A 26,220-nucleotide genomic window follows, 5' to 3' on the forward strand; every position below is an offset into this window, starting at 1 on the left:
TGAATTTGCTGCAGCTCTGTAACTCAGTGCTCACCAGTGTGTGGTTGTGGACTGTTTTCCTTTTTTTTGTCCTACAGCTGATGAATTATAAATCCATCCTCTCTGGACGTTTATAAATTCCCTGAGCCACATGGGCGTTGCTGTTGAAACAGTGGACGAACCCCCCGGGGGATGCTATTATCTACCACACTAGGTGTGTTTTGTCCCGTGGAACACACTCCTGTCAGCGTGACTAACACCATCGATGCTGCCACGCTGCTCTTCGCCAGTGTGAGAGTAAAGGTTTTTCTTACTCCTTGCTACTTCATATTGCATTTCATTCAGCACGTGTTTTTGTAGCTGCTCATATACCGACGACATTGTGTTAGTTTGGTTACTCATGTGGCAAAGACGGTTGGAGTTTGAGGGTGTTCACTGGACAAGATTGTTCTCTCCACAACGATGTAATCATGACAAATTGGTCATGAACAAATTCACCCATAGCCAGCAGTTGACAATTGATGCTTCATGCTTATGTTTTTTTTAACATTTAAATTTGTGTTGTGCATGCTAAGATGGTCATCATTTGGACAGCAGTTTTTAAAATGACGAGAGTATGACAGACATAGTTCATTCATTCTTCTACGTCATGATTCTCTGGGTCCAGACGCAGAGGGAGACTATGACCGAGGGGTGACAGGTTCTCCAGTTTCTTTGAGTACACACCGGTTACAGACCTTTGTGTTTTAATGATGGAATATGTGATTGGATCGAAGTCAGGGGTTGGAGCAGTTTATGGGAGATCAAAACGAAGTTGAAGATTTTCCCTCTGACATAAGTGAGTACCTATTATCACAGGTAGTGTAGGCTCTGACTGGACATGTGTGTTTGTGTGTGTGTGTAGGGGTCTCGTGCAGGGAGATAAATATAAACACTCTAAGTCCCCGTCAGGCTGCCATGTCACTCAGTCTCCAGGGAAACCGTGAAGTCTTTGGTGATTTGCTCTGCTGGCGAATCAGCAGGGAATTATTCCACCAGGTGACCTACAAACAGACAAAAATATCGTTGGTGCTGCTTCTTAGCACTGAACACGTTAATGAATTAAACTCACGTGTTCCTGACTGGGTTCTTGGACCATCGGAGGGGTTTTCTAATAATCCAGGAAGGACAACGAGTTAGTCTTTGCAAAAAGCAAAAATGAAATAAATAGATTTCTTTTGGAAATTGGGTTCTTATTTCTACAGCTGAGGAAACAAAAATCAAATTACACTTTTTATTACAACATATCTTCATTTCAGTCTAAACATTTTTATATAAAATATAATCAGGTCATAAAAAATAAAGTTTTAGTAACTTTTTATTATTTATAACATCTAATCTGTCCTGCATTTTATTAGCTGTGACCTCGTCTGACCCTATTTTAAATCGGCATTGTAATCGATTGATGAATGTTTTCTGATACTTCAATAAATCAATCATTTATCTTAAAAGATTTTTTCTGCCTTAAGAGAAACCCTTAGAGTCAAGATGTTTGTTCAAGAATCTTCTTACTACTTTATTCTTCATGTTTATGTTCATGGGAGTCATATAAACTGGGTTGATCAGGTTTATAGAACTAATTAATCCAATGCAGTAATAAAATGTAGATACTTCACAGCAGATACAAAGCAGACGTCGTCTGTAGAACTAGGTGTCAGAGAAGAAAAGCAGACGACGTCTGTAGAACTAGGTGTCAGAGAAGAATGAACCAGATCTGATCAGTTTTGCAGCTGTGTCAGAATCCTTACAAATCCAGTCTCTCTGTGAAAATGAACGTTGAATAAACAGACCTTTGTTTGGAAGCTGTAAAAATGTTCACAGTTAAATGATTTGTTAAAATAATCTTCTACACTGACAGTTTAAGTGAAGAAAACACCAAAGATCCCATCATGTGATTATGGAGACACACGTAACACGTTTGAAATGTGAGTAGAAATAAACTTCACTCACTGGTCTGTTTGTTTGTCACGTTACGACACATTCATTTTAATTGCAGTCAATTAATTATATCCACACACAGACGCACACACACACATTGGACACACTGTGATCCCAGTGTTGTTTACCCAGTCAAGTGCTCGTACTCTCTGGCTGTGGATTAGAGCGACTAAAGAACTGGGTCTGGAACTGAAGGAGGCCCAGGGCTGAACTGTCCAGCTTTTTGTGCTGAGTCTGACAGTTTCATCCACACAGGCCGTGGGTTGGTTGTTGTGGGATGGAGGGGGGGAGGGCAGTGCAGTGACCCCCCTCACATTCTACACCAGACTGGCAAAGTCATGGGTGAAGGCCCATCAGGGTGTGGAGGTGAGACAGAGCTTCTAATCCTGCTGCTCCTGTGGGGAATGCTCGCCTCGTGTCTGCTGCACTTGTGAACACGGGGCTGGGGTGGGGTCCACCGTGATGCTTCTCGCCTCGTGTCTGCTGCACGGGCTGGGGTGGGGTCCACCGTGATGCTTTCATGGTGTTTACAGTCCAACCAAGGTGGCTAATTTTGTCTCTCCCCTCTCCTCCTTGTGTCGTTTCAGCCACAACCAGAGGGCCACAGCATTTCGCCACCCTGTGACGGGACAGATTTCTCCGGAGAACGTGGATTTTCTCCTGCAGGAACAGTGAGTGATTGATTTTTGTATCTCTGTCATGGTCTTATTCGTGTGGAGAATCTGCGATGCTTTGGGCGTCTTTGTTTTTCCTCCAGCTGTTATATGATGTGTTAGCTCTGAAATTGCCTCCGTATTTTTCCACTTAATATTTGATGTGAGTGTCGAACATATGAGGTTCGATTTTATCAATTTGATGTGATAAAATAAAAAATAAAAAAAACTCTGAGGTGATGATGGTAAAGAGGACAGATCCGAGGCTCTTGTAGTGATGACTACTACTGTATATTACTGCACTCACTTTGAAGTTACAGCTACCTTGAAAGACAAACATTTATAACAGTTTTATACTGAATGGCTGAGTTACGTTCTCAGAAAAGGTCTATTTTAGGAACAATTACAACCAACTGAAAAGAGAAGTGTTTTTTGAGGCCATATTCAGTTCTTTTTTTTTCAGTGATGCTGTGGCAGGTGTTAGTGATGTGTTTCCCTCTAAAGTTAAACAGTCAAAGTTGAACTGGTTTTCAACATGGACTTAGAGAGAATGAAGGACCAGCCAAGCAAGAGGAAGAGAAGGAGATGCACTGACACAGTGAGGATGGTTGGTGTAAAGGCTGATGATTCGTATGGTGTAGCAGGAACTATGTGATGTGTTTTTACTCTGGGCTATTTTTTTCAGTTGCTTCAGGCTGTACTTTCATCTTTTGTGATTTTCTTTTCTTCCTAATTTGCCCTGGAACTCAAGTGAAAGTAGCTTATTTTTTTATTTCTGTTCGGAAAAAACGCAAGAACATTCGTACATTTCAAACTTCTTTTTGTAATCACGCACTTTTTGTTTGTTCCTATTTTCCCTGAGACGTGTTGTCCTCTTCACTTGCACACGGCGACATCTCTTTAGGAGTCCACTGTGATCAGGCCTCTCTTGGATTAACAGGTCACTGCACTCACTCACACCTCTTAAGCAGGCAGTTTGTATGGCACTCTGAGGGCTTTGTTAGGAGGCACATCTTCCTGCAGTGACTAAACCTGACACTTGACTTTCACTGCAATGGAGAGACTCTCCGAGGTGTCACTTTCCACAGATGAGACACTTATTTCTTTTCTGTCCTAGATACAGGTGTTTGTCCAATACACTGGTTGGTTTGTATTAAAGACAGTCTGCAGCTTCATATTATTTACTAAAAAAAACAACTTTGCAAATCTGAGGGAACACCTGGTGGAATGGAGTGGAATAGTTGGCATTGTTTTACTCTCATCAGTCATTGGTCTAAGTTCTTCTTCTAGACTGCAGCACATTTGATTGGATTCTGATCGACAGTCATTGAAGCAGCTTCTGTTGAAAGCACAGAAATCAGATAGAAATTCAATCCTGAAGTGATACTTTTGCAGCGGTTCAATTGTAAAAAGCCAGAATGTTCTGATTGTGACCCATCTTGTTACATTGTTCAAAAGAGGAGAGATTGTATAAAACATGAAAACAAGAAAAAAAGTCTCGTCTCTTGTGAGGATTAAATATTTAATTTCATTTTTTAATGATTATTTATAGCCAATTAAGGCCAACAAAACTATGATTAACATCTTTCACCCAGAGCGATGAATCACCCGGTTCTCTCAAGTGACATACATAAATCAAATTAATTTAAATTCCCACATTTCCTGTTACAAACTTCAACAAATAACCCTGTATTTAATCTTTATAATTAGAAAAAAAAAATATAGAGGAAGGTTTTTCACTAATATGAAAAATCTGTGATGATTTTGCGAGTGCAGATTTCTTTTTGGCATAAATTAGACTATAATGGAGGTGTCATCAGAGCTTACATCTGATTGCTGAAAAACATCCCACAAAAGCCCCATTGTTACTTCTTGACATTCATTTTGCATAACCACCCACCTGCTGCAGCACCAAGTCCCTGATCCAGCCTCACTCTGCTGCTGTTAATCATTGTTTCTGTCTTTCCTGGGATTCAGGGTTTTCCATCCAGAACGTGTCTTGAGAGTTCTAGAGCTGGAGAGAACAGATTGAGGAAAACTTTTTAAACATGCAGATATGGAAAATAACCTGGCATCTGTGATGGATAAATGTAAAAAAGGTATAATCAGTTGTGCCTGTCATAGCGTCCTTGACTCAGCGACCCTCTGCTCCAACCTGGTACAATAATGCTGGCTTGTTGCACGAATGGCAATTTACATAAAAAAATGTCTTTGATTTATCGTCTTATTATCCTTGTCAGATAATCAAAACAAGAGCAAATCCAAAAAAAACTTTGTTAGTGTTGACAAGTGTAGCAGTGAAGGTGACAAGGTCAGGTTTGTTAGACAGTAGTGAGACCTGCTGTGACGTACGGGGGCCGAGACTGAGGGCCAGGCTGGAATGGGCCAAAATAAACATGTTGACATTTTGACTGTGAGTGACCAGGACGGACAAGATCGGAATTGAACAAAGTTTGGAGTTTGGAGAATTAGAGAGGAAAGGACGAGATGGTTTGGACGTGTGCTGAGGTGGGATTTTGGACAAAGGATGTTGGAGATGGAGCTGTCAGAGCAGTGGAACACAGAAAGGCACCAGAGGAGATTTCTGGATGTAGTGATGGAGCACATAGAGATGATTGTTGTATCAGTAGGGGAGGAGGGGCATAGAGAGAAATGGAGGTGAATGACCAACTGTGGTGACCTGTGATTGGAGAAGCTGAAAGAAGATGATTTTGATTCTGTTTTTTACTGCATTTGTGTGGAGACTATAAATTAAAACTTCACACCAACATACCTGTCCTCTTCTATAAAAAAAAACCCTAAAACAACCACTCTTTTCTTTTCTTTTTAATATTTGGTGCGATTACATTTGCAAGTAAGATAAGACTTTATGACCGGGGAGATTCAGTTGTTACAGCAGCACCATATTCTCCACTGGTTTCATCCCTTTGAAGAAAGTTTGCTCCAAATTCAGTCTCTAAAAGATGAAGAGCAATTAATAGCGCTCACATAGCGAATAATATAATGGGGGAAGCATTAAAGTGTAATGAAATGCCACTGAACAGACTTCATGTCTGGATTCCATCCTTTTCAGTTCAATTTCCTGTTCTATTTCTGTCTGTGCTTCCCTTTTCCCATCTCTGTGCCGTTTGTTTGACCTGCCTCCTTCTTTTCCTTGTCTCATCTTTTTCTTTTTCTTTTGAAAACTTGATGCTACTTTGGAAGAAGTTTTGAAATTATACGTCTGCATATTTGATGTTAGAAAAGTGGCATGAGAGCGCGTCAGTGTTGCTGCAGCTACATAATTGTTTTGAAAGTGGTGACATTCTGTTGCCTTTTCTTTGTGTTGTCGGTCTTTCTGGTTTGGCACCGACAAGCTTCCTGTCCTGTCTTTCAAAAGTTCCGGTTGTCATCGATCGTGGAGCTTTAGCCCAGTTTCTTCTCCTTTACATGTTTGCTTTCTTTCCCCTTCACCGCCCTGACATGTCCCAGTCCCTTTTCTTCTTCTGACCTCCTGACCCTATTACACCACCCTCTGGTCTGACTCATTATCTACAGCTCCTTCTTCATACATTTGAAACGGAGAGAGACCATGTCACATTTTCATCATAATGTTTTGATGGATCAGAGTATGGCCATTTATCTCCTCAGCTGTGGTACAGCTAACCTTTATATTACTGGTACATTCTAGCACTACTGGCATCTGCTATGGATGTCATTGTCGGAGTTGATGGACGCATCAGCTCTCTGACCATCAAAGCAGGGTTGAAACTCCATCTGAGTGTGTGTATGAACCGCACGGTGGAGATATGCATCAGCATGTGTGTGTGTATGTGCGGAGGCTGGCGTCAGCAGGTCTGCTCACCAGGGGTTATCACATATTAAAGGGGCTGAAGTGTCAGGACTTTACAGTCTCCAGGACTATGTTATCAACTCTTATTTTGGCCTCAGCCAAAGAGATTGAATGACTGACTGCTGCCGTGGTATCACTGAGACCTGAATGGTGTATTTTCCTCCTCAGCTGTTCCAGATCTATTGGAGAATCGATGTTCCTTGCTGGTATATACATATTATATGGTATATTCATATTCTATAGAAAAAAATCTGGCAAATGACAAGTTTTGCCAACATTGGCTCTAATTGTGACAGCAGTGGTGTAAACCTTCCTGCATCCTCACACAGTTGTGAACAAAGTTCATTTTTCAACATTATCAGAATGGATTCTCAGGCTGCGTTGTTTCAAACTACTCCAACAAATTAGAAATCACAAACTCCCCTTAAAAATCCAAGCTGATCAGGCACTTGTTTATGCGTGGCTGCTGACCAGACTGCTGGCTGAGTGCCCTCTGATATAAGATCTGAACACTGAGCAATTCAGGATGTGCCAGCCCTGTAGCATATTCAACAAAGATGCCCTACATAGAATAAACAGACCAATATCTAAGTTAAATATACTGTACATGTCAACAGAACCATGACAACCAACACATCCTCACATGAACATGTGAATATTTGCATATTTACTGTTTTTTAAATAAACATTTACTTTAAATAAATTGCATTATTCCATAAGCTCCAATGTTTTGCCTTTGCAGCAGAATTGAGTTCTATTCTACTGTCAGTTGTGTTGTAGTCTGTAGCTTTTCATTCTTGTTGCTCAGGACCTAATAATTCTTCCAAGACACTGAGTTACCACAGCTTCAGTGTGTTCTTCAAGATGGCTGTGGTTTGAGGAGCACTTAGAGATTTTGTTGTTACTCAATGTCAAAATCAACAGAGGTCACAGACGATGCTGCTGCAGAAATGTTTTTTTTTTCTGGACAGACATGGGCCACTAGTGCAGCATCAAATGGGAGTGAATCAAAAGAACTCCCACATCTGTGAGGGCTGTGAAGGTGTTTCTTTTCAATACTTTTGACAGCTTTTCGTTTTTAGCTCAAATCCACTCTTTACTTGAACACCAGCCTGTGAGAACTCCTGCACATAACCTGGCATTTTGTTCACCTCATGTCCTCCTCCGTCCTCCTCTTGTTTTCCTTCAGCCTGTCTGTCTTTATGCTGCCCAGAACCTCTGTTTCCTCCGGCTGTCCACCTGTTCTAATATCTTTGACCCTCTCCCCTGAGCAGTGATGTGAGATCTGATGAATTTAAGAATCTTGACCGGCAGCCTGGGCCAGTTGTCATATTGTGCTTTTAGTTGTCTGTTGCCATAGCAGCAGCGAGGCAGAGAATGTGTTTGCAAGGACATCGGAAGACTGCTTCAACTCTAAAGTGTACTTCTTAACCGCCCTCTTTCTTAAGTTAAACTTTATATTTGTTTCCATTTAGTTAAAAACACCTTGATGATATGAAAGATAAAATAAAATAAAAGAATATTACACAGCCTACTTCATTTTTGCCCAAACATTTTATGTATTGATGCCTTTCCAGAAAAGAGGATTGTTTGAAAATTAGGATTTTTGGAGGAGAAATCACATTGGACTGGAATCTTTTGGTTCTAGACATTTGCTGGAAGAATGGTTTCATTTAAATGCAGATTGAACTTTGAGAAGTTTGGAGGTGAAGTTAGAGGGGGGAGATTAAGGTTAAGATTTGCTGAAGAGATTGATGAAGATGAAGGCGTCAGATAGAAGTACCAGAGAGAGGACAGGACTTGATACTTTTTCTTTAGAAGAACATAAAAGTTTTCTAAGAATAAAAATGACAAAACAAAATTACAGGTGAAACAAATAGTCACCAGTGAAAGGCTTCCCTGCAGAGTGACAGGCCTGTGGAGAGCAGCCATTCTGTACCATCAACATCACAGAGAAACTCCAGACCCAATGATTTATTAAGACAGAAATGTCAGGGGAACAAGCTTAAAGTGGGAAATGGGGGATGAGGTGGGTGTGTTGTGTTAGGAGAATTGTTAAAGTGAGTGGGGGAGAGGTGGGTGTGGGGGTTCAGGGGAAAAAAAAGCCTGAAATAATGATCACTCTCTGTTTGAAGTTGTCGTGCTGCGTTTTCCCTCGGTGGTAATTTATTGTGTTGTTTTTCTTTGTTTTTCTTGTGCGGAATTCATCCGTTCATTCACAGGGAGACGGACTGTGTTATAATATCAGCTGGGTCTGTGCCACTACTGCTGCCCTTCATTATTAACGTGTGGTCAGAGTATAGCTTTGTTTGGGTAGGCCGCTACTGCTGCCCTTCATTATTAACATGTGGTCAGAGTATAGCTTTGTTTGGGTGAACAGTGCGTGTGTATCTGAGGGAATATTTGTATGGTTTTAAATTTTCTTCTTCTTTTTGACTTTTCCTTCTCAGTTTTCTTGAGTGATTTATCATTAAAACACTGTGATTTTTCCCCCCCGGCAAACCGCTGGTCACCTGATCAGGCAGACGATCAGACTATTGGACTGTCAAGCTGTCCAGACTGTTCTCCGCCCTCACCTGATGACATGCCAAGAATAGGCTCCACCCCTCCCCTGTGACACTGAAAAAGGTTACAGTAAGTGGTAGAGGACGAGGAGTGAATAAGAAATACTCTGGAGGAGAACAAAAAATGATTTCCTTGAGTTCAAAGTTTGCACCTCAAGTACGTTTTTATATAAAAAACACCACAGTCCTGACCTATGAGCCTTTCACTGAAGCTCAGCCTCAGAACACTGAGTTTAAGTTTTCTGTTTTTGAGAACATTTGTCTCTCTCTCAGTTGCTCCCTTCAGGGGAAGTCGCATCACATCGTCTGCCTCCACCTCACGTCGTCTCTTGCCTTTGTCTACGTGTCCTTCCTCGTAACGTCCTTAAACTTTTCTGCCTACTTTTTCCTCTCCTTCTGTGTGGAATGTCAAGCTCTAGTCAAGTTATCTTTGTCAAACTTATTCAAACTCCACTGAAGAATGTTTACTTCCTTCTTACCGTATTTATTTACACATTAGCAATTTTACAGCGTCTTCACTTCACATTTTAACCAGTGAAATAAAAGAGCTTAGAAAAAAATTTAGTCTCAGCCTTTACGGCAGACCTGTGTGTCCTGGAAGGCAACGGTCTAGGAGCTTAGAAAAAACCTTAGTCTCGGCCTTTACGGCAGACGGAGAGCGCTCCTGTGTGTCCTGGAAGGCAACGGTCTAATTTGTCTGCTGTTTGAACCTTCCTGTGAAGACGAGATGAAAGGATGTGTCCTCTCCCTCTTTACCTCCTCCTGATTTCACTTTTAACTCACCTCTAAGGCTGTAGTCATGCATGTCAGTCTGTTGCTCTTTCTTTGCATGTACTGTAAATATATATATATATTTAAATATTTAAAAAACAGATTTTTCTTCATGTAAATATCTCATGTTATAAGGCAAAGTGGTTCTGCTTTGTTGAATAAAAACAAAAAAAAGTGTTCTTCTTCCAGATGCAGATTTAATCAACTGCCAGATGTTCCTGAACAGTCGGTGTAGTTTGACAGTCACCATTTTGAGACTATTTTGAAGAAATCAGAAGAAATTGCAAAATGGCCAAAATGAAAAAAAAAAAAAAAACAACAAAAAACTAGAATGTGCAAGCCCCGAAGACAATGGGTTTTTATATAGTGTTGAGCTGGGACGTAGCTCCTGTGGACACCCTCACCAGGATGGAGTCGTGGTAGGTTGAATAAATAAATAGATGTAAAAATGATGTGGTAAATTGAGAAATAAAATAAGAATTCTGTCTTGTCCTCATGTTGAGGTAACATCTGGCAAACGTCCCATCTGTTTCATCCAGTCCCTCATATGAACAGGAAGATGTGGAAATAACAAGGCTGTCGTCATGTAGAGAGAAACGCTGAGTGTAGACAGCGAGCAGGTGGTCTTTGTTTTGGTCAGATTCTTAGCTGATGTCTGTGTGTGTGTGTGTGTGTGTGTGTGTGTGTGTGTGTGTGGTCTGCAGTGGTAACCTTCAATCTACATAGAATGGTTTGGTGGTGTCTCTGCAGTAAAGTGTACAATGTGTTTCATTTTCTAAACTTAGTTTCAGCAGTTGATGCTGGAAAGGAAATTCAACTATAAATGAGCAGCTGTCGAACAGTGACACAGCAGAAATAAAGCAGTGAATGGCAATCATTTAAAGGCTAAAAATACAAACACAACAGAGTACACAGCATTAAATAACTAATATAATTTATTTTAAAAAGTTAGGGCATATTTTCAGGCACCATTTCTGTAGATTTTTACAAATATATAATTTCACATATTTTAGTTCAAAACTCCTTTGGGTTCCACTTTATTCAAACACTCTTAATTTCTATAAAAGTGTCATTTACTTTAAACAAAAGAGACAAAATTACAAGTCAGTGCAGTTTGTCAGTGTGGCACAAATAAAGGAAACACTGAAATCAATATTCATCTTCCAGCTTTGCACCAATTTTGGGGTCAGCCCCAAGTTTGAGAACTATTGTGTAAGGGTTAACTCACAGTAGATATAGGTTTCTCCACCTTTTATTTACCATAAATGTACTCATCTAAACAGTTCATCCGTCTGAGCGGGAGCAGTAACAGAAGTGGCCGCCGCCATGTTTTCAAATTCCTCCTGTTTATTTCAGCCAACAATTACTTTCTATTTGCAGGGGCTTTCAGTGTATGACTGGAATGTTAAATAGATGCAGGAGATTGGAGGCTATTCATGAAACATTTAGGGCTGAAGCCTCAGACGCCAGAGAGAATATCACTGCAACACTGTGCTTTTAAAAAATAAATAGGAACATGAGATGCTCCCACAGCCGCCTTTTCTTCATAAACATTTGTGTGGAGCAGGAGTTTAGATCGTTTTGTGGCCGAGAAGCTGTTTCAGGTGAAGTTTAAGTCCTAAATATAAGAAGTTTAGTTTGTTGTTGTCTTCTTTTTCCTTCTCTTCTTCATGTTTTACAGTTTTTACACCTTCTGTAAATAAAGAGTTATTTTAAAAATCCCAAAAATCCCCTTCCTCCTATTCTCTTCTACTTTTGCCTTTTTTTTTACTTCTTCCTCTTCTCATTCTTTATCTTCTTTTCTACCTATTTATCTTCTTCTTCTACTTCTTTTCTTTGGCTTCATCTTCATCTTCCTCTACATCTTCTAATACTTCTACCTATTTGAACTCCATCTCTTCCTCCAAATTCTACTTCTACTGCATATTTCTTCTTACTTCCACTGTTTATTCTATAACTGCTGATATTACTTTAACTACCACTCCTTTTTAATGATCGTCCTTCAGGGCTCATCATCTGCTTCAGTCTCATCTTGTCTCCTCCACTATCTTCATGCCCTTGGACACTTTTCCACGTATCGTCTCTAAGCTCTTTCTTTTTCTCTCCTGCCTAAAGGCTCCATCATTAACATCCCGTATCCTCCCTGCGTTGTGTTCCCGTTGTTGAATTTGTTTCTCGGTGTGAACACACAAACCCAGACATGGAGGTGGTATTGCCAAATGATTTCATCAACATCTTGACTTGACATGTGTTCTCTCTTTTTTTTTCCGTGAGGGGAGCGTGAGTCAGTGTTCACAGTGTTGTCTGGAGACTTGACACCAGCTGATTCTGTCGTGTGACTCAGTCATACATCATACACATTATTGGCCACAGAGAGCAGTTAGCCATCCTTGTCTCGAACCTCTTCTGGCGTCATGTTGCTCAGGGCTGATGACAATCCTGAGAATTGTGATTTTATTTTATTTTTTTATATCAGTGATGGTGACGTGTCGGAGATTTGTTTATACAGTAGGAGTCTCATGGTGGTAATTCCAAAATTGGCTTGGCATCTTCTTTGCTTCACTACTCTGTTGGAATTCTGTGGCAGAAAATAGGCCTGAAAGTCTGGCTGCTCAATGCCAACCAGTCTGTTCAGGTACATTAACCAGTTTAATGGCATTCTGGGCTGTAGGGCACATTTGTGTAACCAGCTTTCCTCTGAAATGTTGCTGACTCAGTCAAAACTGTACGAGTCAACAGTCAACCTTCAGTCCGATATTCTCTATTTATGACTTTTTTAAGATTTAAGAACCTAATGTTTCAATGTAAACATATTGTAAATCTGGTTTGAGCTGAAACAGAACTATGAAACCGTCCAGCCTTACATTTCTATGGATTTACTTAAAACAGAACTATGAAACCAGCCTTACATTTCTATGGATTTACTTGAAAGTAACACAGTTCACTTTGGGTGGACATCTACTGTTTGATTTATGTGCTTGTACTTGCACCGTGCAGTTTGTCAGTGTGTTCTTGATTACCTTTATGCTTCCAAACTGTCTGCTTCCAGTTGTTAAATTTGTCATGAATGAAAATGGACCTTATTTACCCTGAGTTCAGACCTGAGGGTATAAATAGAAACATTTTTCAAACGCTGACAACAAACTCTTTATGAAGAAATAAAAAGCTGCATATCGACCTGTCTTTGTGTCTTTCTTCATGTCCAGGTCACAGGACGCTCGCATCATGTCCAAACCTGTGGGTGAGCAGCTCTCTAGCACCACCATCAGTGACGCGTCGACTGCCATGACCTCCTCCACTGTGGACACCTCTGCCTCTAAGGTGAGCTGGACTTCCTGTGTGTTTCTATGTCTTTGATTTGTGTTCGGCTGTAAGGTGTTGGTGTGTTTAACACTTCTGCTTTACACCAATGACAGTGTTTTTCAAGCTAGGGGTTGCGACCCCAAGTTGTGTCACCTTGAATTCAAATGAGGACACCTAAAATCTCTAGTAATTGATAAAAAATTACCGATACAAATAATCTTTTTTTTTTTTTTCAAACATGATCCAAAACTAATTCTAGAAAAGAAAATGTGACTAGACATTTGTGCTGTCAAAATGGGGTAACAAGCCAAAAAAAGATTGGGAACCACTGATCTAGTAGATTGATGCTTTATTTCCCCGCTGTGACAGAACCCTGTGTGGGAGCAGTTTGAATGATTTCTCTATTTGTGTTGATTCTCGTCTTTCGCTCCTGCCCACAGTCCCACTGATCTATGGTAGAATTGGAGTCTTTGCTGTGCCCGTCTTATTTCTTATTTATTGACCAGGGCATACAATTGTGATTGGAGCACATTCTGCACAAAGATAGACGGGATAGAAGATTGTGTTTGTCCTTGACAAAAACCTATCCCACGCTATAAAGAGAAAACAGTTGCTCCAGTACTCACCACACAGTCCTGAAGGAAGAGGCTGCACCGTACCTTTGTTTGTCTAAGTTATGGTCTGGATGACCTCCTGCCTGAAAAGAGTGGGAGGAACAGCTTGTGTAGTGTGTGGGGGGAGTCCTTCATAAAAGAGGACGATCTGCTCCAGCACCTGCGGACATACTGTAAATGTCCTCCGAGGAAGGGAAGCTGCTGTTACCAGTAGGTTTTTTTTTTATCAGGCCTAACTACATCTCTAATGTAGAAGAGCTTCCACACAAAGGAGTTCTCACCAAGGCACACACGCAGTAATAATACGTACGTCAGGACAACAGCAGTAAGTCCAACCTGTTGTGACTGAGAGACTCATTAATAACAGACAGAAAAACAGAAAATGTTTGAATGTTGAGTTAATCTGTTCAAATCTATTTCTATATCTGTATCTAATCACCCTGTGATTATTCAGATTAAAATTCGTGATTGGTTTGCTACATCCAGGTGTTTATATTCTGATATCGTCTCCTGGGGATATGGTGTGAGTCTCATTTCTGAGTAAAGACCAATTTACCCAACTTATGATGCAGCGCAGAGGCAAGAAGCGCATTAAGAGTCCGTTCAGTGCTGGTCTCATCTGCTGACGGTAATTGTTTTGACGAATAAAGTGAAAGAGACTAATGTGCCAACGTTGGTGAAAATGTTAATCACTACACACCTTCTAATGAGTCTCGGGTCGCCCCCCCGACACCCCCTCCTCTGACATGGTCTCTGTCCTGTAGTGCTGACAGATGTACATCTGCCATCAGGCTCTCAGGACAAGGAGAAGTTATGTTTGTGTTAGATAATAAATTAGCCTTAATTATCTTTTGTTAACAGGCACTCACAGTAATTAGTTCCTCACTGTTTCATGTATTTCCATTGTTTTCTGCAAATCTGGTAAAAGAGTTGGTCAGAGTGTCCGGTGGAGTCGGCCACCCACCAACTGACCTGGTTATCTGCAGTTTTCTGCTGACTCGTGACTCCATCTCCCTCTGGATGCTGGGTGATGGTGATGACTAGGATGGATGGGAGCTTTTAGGCCTCCGGCGGTAATGCAAGATTCACATCAGACTCACAGGGAATGAGGACACGAGGCTTAATTGGTCAAAGCGACGTTAGGCGCGGCGGCGCTCTGTGTACCTTTATCCTGATTAAAGCAGGATTCAGGAGTCGGGCAGGTACCTCTGGTGTAATTACAGTGAGGGGGCTTCTTCTCTGTCAGACAGGCAGTCGCACAGAGTGGTAGTTTTCCCATTAGAGTCTACAGTGTTTCCATAACAGCGCCTCCGTGTCGTGCTTTCTCTCATCATGTCCCTAATTGCATTGAACATTGAAATTTAGTCTTCTAGAAAATAATTAAATTCATAGTTAAGTGATAATTAAAACCTGGATAACCTTTAGAACAAAACAGAGACAGTGAACACCGTACATGCCCATATGTATCTTTACACAATTCTCACCAGTTTAAAACATCCCACCAGGTCCTCTGAGGTCTCCCTTATTATTCTTTGTACCCTGCATTCACTCACTCACACGCACGTACACGGCTCTACGGTGGAGTGAAACCTCATCGCGCCTCACCAACAGGTGCAGCAGGCCTAAGATTGAACATGTGTCATTGGCCGCTGTACAGGGATGACAGGACATCCATCACTGTGGGCCATCACCATTCTGCACCACATGTTTTTTTTCTGGGTTACAGCCCTCCCAGGTGCTGCGGCTCATCACCTCTGCCATCAAAGAGCAAGGAAATAGTCTTCGAGACTCATACTGACGACCCCGCCCCCCCCCCAAGGGGTTTTTTTTTTTTTAACACAGGACGGAAAGACGAGTCTCTTAATTCACACTGGAGTCACAACCAAGTCAGAGGGAAACAGCAACCAGCCGGTTTCTCCCATCAGTTACGCCTAACAGTGCTCTCTCCTATGAGAATTTGTGTTCTCTGTCACTGGATGCAAATAATTCAGCAGTATTGTGTTCATAACCTATCTGCTCTGCTTCCCAGGGATTTGTCACACACTGTTTAATTCAGGAGACACTTTTAGGTCCTGGTTTTTCATCTCCTGTTCTGCACCTCTTCAGCTTCTCCACCTCAGAATCCGACGAGGCTGAAGTGATTGGCTGTTTAACAACGAGTGCTTTTAGTGTTTAACACATTCTAGTACGACAACTAATCACACAGTGGTTCATTTTCTTCCTCACTCTCTTTAACAAAGAACGACAATTCTTTTTAACAAATCAACCCAGATTTAAATCACAGGTTCTGCTGCAGTTGGTCTTATATTATTTTCTGCTGGCGTGAACTGTGGCAGTGTTAAACCTGATCCAAACCAATGTCGCGGAATTAACACTGATGCCCTAACTTCATCTAACTTGTATTTTTAGCAGCTATTTATTGTGAAGACTCCGGAGCTGCTATTCTCATGAAACATTTATTAAAATTACAAATCAGTGCAGCTGTGGCATAATTAAAGAAAATATTAAAAATTCATATGCCTTGCTGCAGCCCCCCGCAGTAGAGCCGTATCCCCCGGGTGGTGGGGCGCCCCCCATTTTGAGAACCACTACTCTTAGAGTTAATTCTTTTCTGTACCTGCCGATCTTCCTTGGCTTGGGATCATCTGATTATGTGTCATTTATTTAACAAATTGCTGTTCTGCGCCCTGAGCATCTTACCTACGAGACACACAGAGACGACATAATTACCCTTGGTCTAAAAATAGACCAACCCTGCACACACACCCAAACACATAAACGCTTTAAGACTTATATAACAGACATATGTATGATACATGTACACAGGTATAAATATACTTGTACTGCATACAGTTACTCACCTGGACAAAATAGTAGCAGTTTTGTGTCTTTGCATCATGTCTGGATCAGCCAACATTATTCAGATTAATGAGCATCATTGCTGTTTCTCAACTGTGCATCTGTCGTACCAAAATCATAATCTAGAAGGTTTGATAACGTGAGACCGACAGCGTGACTTTATTTAAGGAGTTGACACAGTATAGACATTTCTTGCTGTCTGGCAGAGCAGACAAACACAGACCTAATGCACAAACGTCACGGTGTGCAGCAGAATCAGCCTCCATTCTGCATGTCTTTAGTGTCTGTTATAGAGAAAAGGGGGGAATGTGTAGTTAACACAGTCACAGCTGAAATGGTCCGGAACGACAGCAAATGCATCACGAAACTCTAACAGACCTCAGCTGGAAAGGTTAAGTCAAGCTGCTCTCAGGCGTCTCGGTGATAAATTTACCGCCTCTTGTATTGACTCAGCTGAGACTTTGCCGTTCTCCTCTGCCTTCTGACATTTTATAAAATGATTCAGTTCATCTACGCTGTAAACAAAACAAAAATATCTCTGCTCTGCTGATGATTCGAGAGGAAGAACTGCTGTTGTCGTTAGTCGGTTGCAAATTGTAGTCACTGGTTTCACACAGAACACACATGAAATATGCTAATGTTTTTATCTGTCATTTTTAATTTTAAGCCTTTAATCATTGCTTCACGGACAGGAAGCAAAAAAACTGTCATTTTTCATTTTAAGCCTTTAATCATTGCTTCACGGTTCTATTTTTTTAGGTTAATAATATGTATTTAAACCTGAGTAGATGCAGGAAAGAGAAAACAGTGAATGATTGTGGGTGTGACACAAAACTTCCTTTATTTAAAACAACAATCTCAGCTTGACCAAAATACACAAAAGTGGAGCAAGAGACTAAAAAGAGGCCACAGATGTAGTGGGAATCTGTCTGTGCAAATATGTTCATATGGTTGACAGAATAAGTATAAGACGCTGCACCTTCTCATTTATACAGTAGTTAAACATAAACCAAGATATGGAACTGTGACTGGGCATCAAAGATTTTCTCATCTTTTCAAACTGTTTTTCCATTAGTGAGAGAGCGTCTCAGTCCATTAGTAATGATGAAATCTCAACAAAATCCACCAAATAAATACAGAAAAAACCCTGTATTTTCTTCTCTGTTGACTCTGAAACAAAATCCACATTTTCATCATTCCAACCGTAGCTCAATTCATCTGTGACCAAGTTTTCACTTCCAACTTTTTGTGTGTGAATTTAATTTTCAAGATCTGCCTCTTGAGTCTGGCATGTGTTTCATCTCTTTGTCAGTGCCATGCATTTTTAATGAGCTACATTTATTTCAACTCCCTTTTTTCTAACACTATACGTAGGAATTATTTTTAAAAATTTACATGATTTCTGTTTTAACACTCCCTGAACACGTACTGTTCTCTGGACTTGTTCTAACTCTTCTCTGCTTTGTTTGTTTTATCCGTGTTTTTGCAGGGCTCCCGCTCCAGTGGCAAACTGCACACCTTTGGAAAGAGAGAGCATTCAATCAAGAGGAATCCTAATGTTCCTGCGGTGGTCAGAGGATGGCTGTATAAACAGGCAAGAATACAGAAACACATACCACATACTGTCTCCACCAGCTGTGCGCCTGAAAATCAGTATTTAAAATATGAAATCTTCAAGGACATGTGCATTTATGATTAATGTCTAGTGATTGGTGGGCTACAGTATGTTGGCCTGTGACGCCAGGTTAATGCTCACTGTGTCCCTGGTGAACGCAGGGACAAATGTATGGCATACATGTTGCTCACATTTACACAGTGCAGGGTCTGGATGAGTTCAACATTGTCTAGGATATTTAATTCAGAGAAGGCTGATTTGCCAGCATCATCAGGACGGTTGGACAGATGAAAAAAACAGCACAGTGATTGTTCATTACCTGCATGTGAACTCCGAACCAAAGGTAGCTTATGTTTGATGTCAATTCAATCAAGGAAATGCATTTGTGGAATCAGTAAGTGGGATCATTAAGCAATCTACTAAATCTACGGAATCTTAACCAATAGGAGCCTTTTATTTTCTTTTGTCGTTCCCAAAAACCAGACCTGAATTCCCGATGTCTTGAGACTGTTGAGATTGTTTTTCAACCATGGTCACCTGATTGTGTCCTCGACGGTTCAGCACCACATACTGTAGACACAGTAGCTGCTGGCCCGGTGTGCACTTGTGTGAGCAGTATTGAAGCAACACAGGGCAAAGGTCATTCCTTAACTCGTCCCCTGCTCGGTGATCTGTACAACATGGTGCTTCTCACTCGCTCCCTCTCCAGTCAGCATGGGTCCCAGCAGCGGCCTACATTTGTTCTCTCTTGAAGCAGCTGCTGTTGCTCACACACTGTTACTGGAGCCTGTGTGTTTATTTCCAGTTCTAAGCAGATCAGCCACAGTCAGCATCATCACACTGAATGTGCTTCACCTACAAAACTGAACAAATAATGAGTGAAGCTGCTGTGATGACCATGCGCAGGCGTGTACACACACTAATAAGCCTAAGTAAACAAGCAGACAGGGATAGCGGGTACATGCATTTATCTCCAAACACACACACAAAACACACACACACAAAACAGTCATTTGGTGAGAAGGTTTCAGGAAACCCCTCCCTCCTGTCTCCCTGATGCCCATCACGCTGCAGCGTTAAGGGCCAGAAAATGTCCAAGTTTGTCTTCAGTGTACACAGGCTCTCTGCCCAACAAACCAGAGAATGAGGACAAATGAGCGCTCCTAATGCTTGTGTACAATTTCCTCTGGTTGTTCCTCCTCCCCCCCCCAGCTCCCCTCCTATTACACTTTCTTTCTTACAGAGAATTCTTCTCCACTTCTTGTTGCTCATTAGCTTAAAAACCCTCTCACTTCTCATCTGTTTTTTTTTTTTATCAATTATTAACACATGTCTCTCTGTGTCTCTGCAGGACAGCTCTGGAATGCGTCTGTGGAAGAGGAAGTGGTTTGTTTTGGCTGATTTCTGCCTGTTTTACTACAAAGGTGCGTCCCGTTCACCCAACCGTCCACGACAGTGAAAATGACGAGTGATTGAGTTTACTATGGCAGTGTTTTTCAACCTTGGTGTCGCGACCCTATGTGGGGTCACCTGGGGTTTACATGTGGTCATCCTTAATGTGCACAATACTGATAAAAAAAAGAGACTTCGGTGTCGGCGCAGTGCTGTTCTTTCCCTCTGATCTCTGCTCTCTGCTGGAGAAACAGCATCGTTTGCGGCGACTTGTTGTCATGGTCACACAGCAGTTTGTGGCAGTTAGATAATCCAGGAGAACCATCACAAACTCTGAACTCTTTTTTCTTTTTCTTTTCCAAAAACCAGACCTCAGTTCTCTGTCTTCTACAGCAGGACATGTCAACAAAATAAAGCATCAAAAAGCGTCTTCATGCTGCTTCTCTTTTAAATGTTCCAGGCTTAAAGCCACCACTCATCTCTGCTTCAGGATTGAACTCCGCTCCTGCTTGAATCTTTCTTCCATTAATTTTACAAGATGATGAATACATTCCTGCGTTTTCCGACTGAGTGTGTCATCCTGCTGGAGTAAGGCAGCAGATGATGGAACACCAAGGTCACAGTGAGGACTCTGAACGGCTGTGGTATTTCGGTAATGCTCGGTTCGTTGGAAAGGAGCATAAGTATGCTCTAGAAAATGTCCTGAACGCCATTTCACTCTCACCGGCCTGAATCGTTGATAGAAAACAGGAAGGACTTGTGTTTTCATGTTCTTTACCTTCAGTTCAACTCAAATATCCTGTTCTTTATTTCCTCATTGCACAATCAGAGGAAATTTCAGTTAAGAGGCAGTTTAATCTGGACTCAGCATGAGGCAGATTTTAATGTGCACTGCAGCCATTGACACACACACACACACACACACACACCTTACTCCTGTACAGTTTTCCTTCTCCATGTTTTTCCACCACTCCACGTCCTCTTTTCATTTATATATCGTCACTTGAGCCTTTTGGGACCCACTCATTGCCCTAGAACAAAATCAATCTTTGTCTTTTTTTCTCTCGCCCTCCTTCCTCTCCTCTTCCTCCTCCTCCTCCTCCTCCTCCTCCTCCTCCTTCACTCAGTTCAAAGGTTCCTGCTCTCAACATGAAGACAATTGATCCCTCTGCAGTGACACTTTTCTCTACCCTTCATCTGCAATTTCCTCTTTGCTTTTTATTCATCTGTTTTTTTCGGTCAATCAAAATTTCAATCATTGTGGGTTTTTTTAAAAAGCTAATCAGTAGATGTAAGAAGATGAAAGTGGAAGGGAAAACATTTTTTTGAGGGCGGTGGGGCTGGAAATAACAATTCGTTTATTGTTATTACATTTTTTTGTCCAGTCCAAAACTCAGATCATGGCTAAGTTTATGTTTCATAATTTAAAATACATGTTTGGATTTTGTAGAGGAAAAAAATATAATTTTTTATTTTAGTTGGTGATCAGTCTTCACTTAAAAAAAAAAACGTTCTGCAGTGTAGTGACTCCATATCTCAAGGCTTTGCATTAATTATTATAAACAAACATTTAAACACGGTCCTGGTATTTTTATTTTTGCTATCAATGTGTGCATCATTACCAAAACAGAGTCTGTTGTTTAAATTGTTTAAAAAAGGACACATAAAAGTAGTTTGATTCGTTCACGGTCCTGGTATTTTTATTTTTGCTAACTCTAAGTTCTAACCTGGACCCAGTTTGTTTTGCATCATAGGAAAAGTAAACCAATTGTTTTACGTTCTTGTCCTCTGACTGCTTTTGTCTCCGTCTGTTGTAAACACTGAAAGTGTTTGTGTGCGACACTGTCTGGACCACCATTTAAGGAATGTCTCCTCTAAAGGTCCTTGGGATTATTTTTAACCAATTGCCCCTTATATCCACCCTGCCACCTTATCACCTCAGAGCCAAACACACACACAGACACACACACACACACACTGGTGACATAATGCATTCCTTGAATCCTCATCAAACTGAAATATATACCTAAACTTAATCCTTACCCTAACTCTAATCTCACCCTACGTCTAACCCTGAATCCAAACTAAATCTTGAACCTAAAAATACCTTCTCATTCAGTGAGGACCAACAGAATGTCCCCACGAGGACCAGTGTCCCCAGAACAACAGTATATTTTCAAATAAAGAACAATGTCCCCACAAGTATAGTTACACCTAAATCTCACACACACACACACACTGACCCGCCGATGTCCGGTGTGTACAGTATGTATTTTCATACCAGTACTACATTTTGCTGTGTGGTATTTGTCACGTGCACGTACTCGTGCACTCGCACATTGCAGCATGTTAGCACAACATTCAGAGGAAAGCAAACAGAGGGAAGGACTTTTATTTATAGATGTGGGAACTAATAAAGATAAGCGCGGCAGGAATGTTTGTCTCTTATTTCAGACCCTGAAAACGAGATGTTTTTATCAAGTCGACTTTTTTTAGTTCCGATGTTTTTGTAAAAAAAAAACGGATGTTGATGAAGTCTTGATTGTAAAAAAATGTATGTTTTCAGTGTGTGGTGGTTTGGCATGGATGACCGATGGCCGTCGGCCAGGTGTAGGCTCCCACCTCCACCTCCACCTCCACCTGTGACACTGTGACATCAACATGGTTAATTATGGTCTGGCACAACACCATGGTTAGAATGACGGAACACAGTCCGAGTGTGTGATAGACTGGTGGCAGCCATTAGTGGGTGATGAGTGATATTAATTCTACAGCTTCCATATCTTTACACCGTCCTCAACCTGATAATCAGCCTCCCGTCCTCCCTTTCTCTCCCCCTGTTCCTCTCACTCACTCCCTCAGCCACTCACCCTCTCCCCTTCTCTTTTTGTCTCTCTACAGACAGCAGAGAGGAGTCAGTCCTGGGGAGTATCCCTCTGCCCAGCTATGTCATTTCACCTGTGGGACCTGAGGATCACATCAGCCGAAAGTATGCCTTCAAGGTACGCTCCTCCTTGTTTTTTATTTGTTTTGTTGTGATTATGTTTTTAAAAAAACAAACAACACCCACATACATATATTTTTTTTTTACTTTATATTTATGTTTTTTTAATGAAATTTTAGTTTAGTTTCCTACATATTTTTACTTTATATTTATGGGGTTTTCTTAATGAAATTTTAGTTTAGTTTCCTACTTGTCAGTGTGAGAACATCACCCTGAGACGTCAGGAACTTTAGCATATTCTAGATTAAAGACGATCACTTTGACACTCTTCAGGATGAATCTCTGACTAAATTCACACTGAAGCGCCCTTGAAAATCTTCCGTAATAATTTTCGCCAATTAAATTTTTTTATGTCAAATATAAATAACACTCCTCATTTTTAAAGTACTTTTAATGAGAACTCCCACCCAGTGATTTGTAGAGAGAGAAGTTCATCAGAAGTGACAGACATTCCTGTCTGACCTGAAGCCGTTCACTCTTTACTGCAGCATCTGTTGCCTGATGAAGAGTTTAATGGGTATTTGCCCTCATGGATGGTTCACAGGTTTGGGTGTAGTAATAAAGTGGAATATTAATCTTTTTCAGCAGCAGGGTTTATTTGGCATCTTCTTAATGCTATCACTTTAACTCCACTTTTAAATGTATTTTTTACTCATTTAAATCTGAGGATCAGAATAATGTCCTGATTATGTTGTTATATTTTCAGTTTTCCTTGAGATGGAACATAGACATAAATAGTACCGTCCTAACTGTAAGTTCAGCATAAAACTACAGTATCTACAAACCAAACTAGTTCTCCTTCTAGTTCGACACTCATTAGGACTGAATGTCTGTCATTGTCAAACATCTTCACTGGAGCGACGTGAAGTGTTTCCTCAGGCACAAGTGTTTTTGAGCCTCAGATGTGTGAAAGACATCTGACACATGTGAATGTTCTGGTGCCAAAGCTTTGTGTATTCACCCTTTAATCAGTTAGATATCAGTAACATTACATTATTAACATTTTCTTCTCCAAGTAACTACTGTGCCTTTAGCGATAAAACAAAATGGCGTTGACATTAAACCTGCTTCCTACAGTTTACATTGCATTGATATTTAATAATCTAAATATAAAATATAAAGTTGATTTAAATGTAATAATTTTAAACAATTTTTCCCGCTGATGTTCAGTTTGACCTCCATGATTTCACGGGTGCTTGAAATCCTTGAAAATGTTTACATTTGAGTTTTGTCAGCCAGGTTATAGTAACTGAAACTTTATTTTTTGTGTTTTTATAGTTAATACATAAATACAGTGAGAACTCTAATAAGGTTAATACATAAATACAGTGAGAACTCTACAAGCCAAGTCAGATTAATTTGTGTCGCCCATATTCACACAAAACACGCCAGGATTTTTATAAATATATATATGTATATATATACGTTTTTCATATTAAGACTGTGAGTTTAACCTTCTTTGTTATGTTAATGTAGTTAAACTAACCATCACCATTTTCATACCTGGAATTTTAAAGTTGTTTTTAACTGGGACACTTGTTTCAGATACACCCAGCCAGATTGTGGAGGTCAAACGACACTCTGTGCTTGTGTGTGTGTGTGTTGTTTGTGCAAACCCATGTGTGTCTGTTGTTATTGTCTGTCCTTCGTCTGACATGCCCTTGTGTTCTACTCTATGCTCCATTAAATTATGGTCAGTGTTCAAACACTGGCTGTCAGCAGAAGACGGTGTGATCATATAATACTCTTCAGGCTTTTACACTCCCGACTCTCAGCTCTGTGTCATTCACCCTAAACATGTTAGAACTGTGTTCTGTCGAGTGTTTAAACCAACATGTGATCCTGGTTTGGTGTCAAACCTTCGATGCACGGTGCTGGTTAAAGGTAAATTACATTCTAGAAATGTGTCTATTTCAATGGTTACCCTTGATTTGTAAGTGACCAAAAGCTGATCCAACCCCTCCCCCACATTCACACATGATTTTTTTCTTCTCTGAATTTTAGTGTTAGCTGGCATTCTCTAAGTGGCATTATTATCAGACTAGACTACTGGTTCACATTAGACTACTGGTTCACATTAGACTACTGGTTCACATTAGACTACTGGTTCACATTAGACTACTGGTGGTTCACATTCATTAGACTACTGGTTCACATTAGACTACTGGTTCACATTAGACTACTGGTTCACATTTCCAGAAATAGAGGGAGAAGATTTCGACACACGATACACCTCTGGTGACTTGTTAAATTAAAAGATGTCCTTCTGTTGGACTATAGAAATGCCAGACCCGCTCATTACCAGATCAAACTCCCTCCCTCCTTGACCCTCTCCCATCCCTCGTCACCCTATGCACTCACTCCTGTCCCCTCTCTTGTTCTCACTGGTCGGCTGCCTGACTGGGACCTCCCTCACTGTGAGTGTGTTGCGTCATCCAGTGACAGTCCGTCCATAAATAGGTATTCTACACTCTCACCTGCTCTCCTTTGACCAGAAACACACTTTTAACGCCCTCGTCGTCTTCAGTTGGTGTGGCTTTTTCGGTTCCATATGTTACAGAATTTACAGCTGCCTCGTAAATTTCTGTTTGGTTATCAAAGCATGTGTCCGGCATTTTGGTTGTTTTTTTTTTTTTGTATCCTGTCCATTGCACTGCTGTGTCCACTCCACTGGTTTTGTTACAACAATGTTTATCATTTTACTTTTCTAATTTGGTTTTGGGCTTTTTATCTGTTTTCTGTGTGTGCATCTTCTCTGTCTATTCCAGCATGCAGTGCTCTGATGGGGTGAACAGATGTTTTTTTGTTTTTTGTTTTGTTTTGAACTCATGTCACTGCTCCAAAAGTGAAAAGCAGCAGGAGGTTTTCTGTAAATGCAGCCTTTCAATCCCGCCCTCACCTCACTGCTGGTTTTCTTTTTTAGAGTGGCTGCTTCACAGAACTGTTGAGCAGAGACCTTTAAAATCCAACCTGCCTGTGAGGACGCTTTCCTTGTTAACAGCAGGACGAAAGACCATATTTTTTTTACTATTTATTGTAATTTTACAATTACACAAACCGTGGTGGTGATCTTGATGAATTTTCAGCTGAATCTATCTGGAAGATGCACCTTATCTGCTGGTTGTATAGTGCTGTGCCTGGTGGTCCTTATCACATGAACACAATCGCTCTTTAAATAGTGCCAGGACAAAGACTGTGTGTGTGTGTGTGTGTGTGCTTGTTAGCACACGTCCACAGGGAGAGAGCTCACACTGTTGTACAGCCCATCTGGTTGAAAGCTGTTACTGATATTTTTCAGTGTGTCCGTGAAAAGAAGGCTGAATGGGAGTGAACAAATAAAAGCCAGGAAGTTGTTGGGGTTGACAAAACCTAATGGACACCTGATAAGACACACACACACACACACACACACAAACATATATATAAAAATACAGACGACAAATTATCATGAAAAAAACCAGCTGTGCAGAGGAAGGAAGAAAAGAAAAAATCAGATATAAACCAGAGCCGTTTTCTAATAATGGTATATAAAGTGTATAAATGGACAAAACAAATGACAAAGATCAGCCATCAACATCTGGACCGACCACGGAGGCCAGACAAAGCCGCGCTGTGCAGGGTTTTGGACGTAGGTGTGTCCGTCACGCACTCACTGTT

The 26,220-nt window shown here is 40.8% G+C and overlaps 1 protein-coding gene across 8 annotated transcripts in view; it reads left to right on the forward strand.

Annotated features, from left to right (window-relative positions):
- LOC103379823 (pleckstrin homology domain-containing family A member 7) overlaps positions 1 to 26,220 on the forward strand; it is an 88,417-nt gene that overhangs the window by 40,948 nt on the left and 21,249 nt on the right. For all 8 annotated transcript variants that reach the window (XM_025055916.1, XM_017033134.2, XM_025055917.1 and 5 more), the window contains 5 exons: positions 2,544 to 2,627; positions 12,983 to 13,097; positions 18,042 to 18,146; positions 19,519 to 19,591; positions 22,461 to 22,561. In XM_025055916.1, the coding sequence (XP_024911684.1) occupies positions 2,544 to 2,627; positions 12,983 to 13,097; positions 18,042 to 18,146; positions 19,519 to 19,591; positions 22,461 to 22,561 (478 nt within the window). The remainder of the gene's footprint in view (positions 1 to 2,543; positions 2,628 to 12,982; positions 13,098 to 18,041; positions 18,147 to 19,518; positions 19,592 to 22,460; positions 22,562 to 26,220) is intronic.

This window comes from Cynoglossus semilaevis, chromosome 6 (assembly GCF_000523025.1).
Source record: "Cynoglossus semilaevis isolate Cse_v1.0 chromosome 6, Cse_v1.0, whole genome shotgun sequence".
NCBI lineage: Eukaryota > Metazoa > Chordata > Actinopteri > Pleuronectiformes > Cynoglossidae > Cynoglossus > Cynoglossus semilaevis.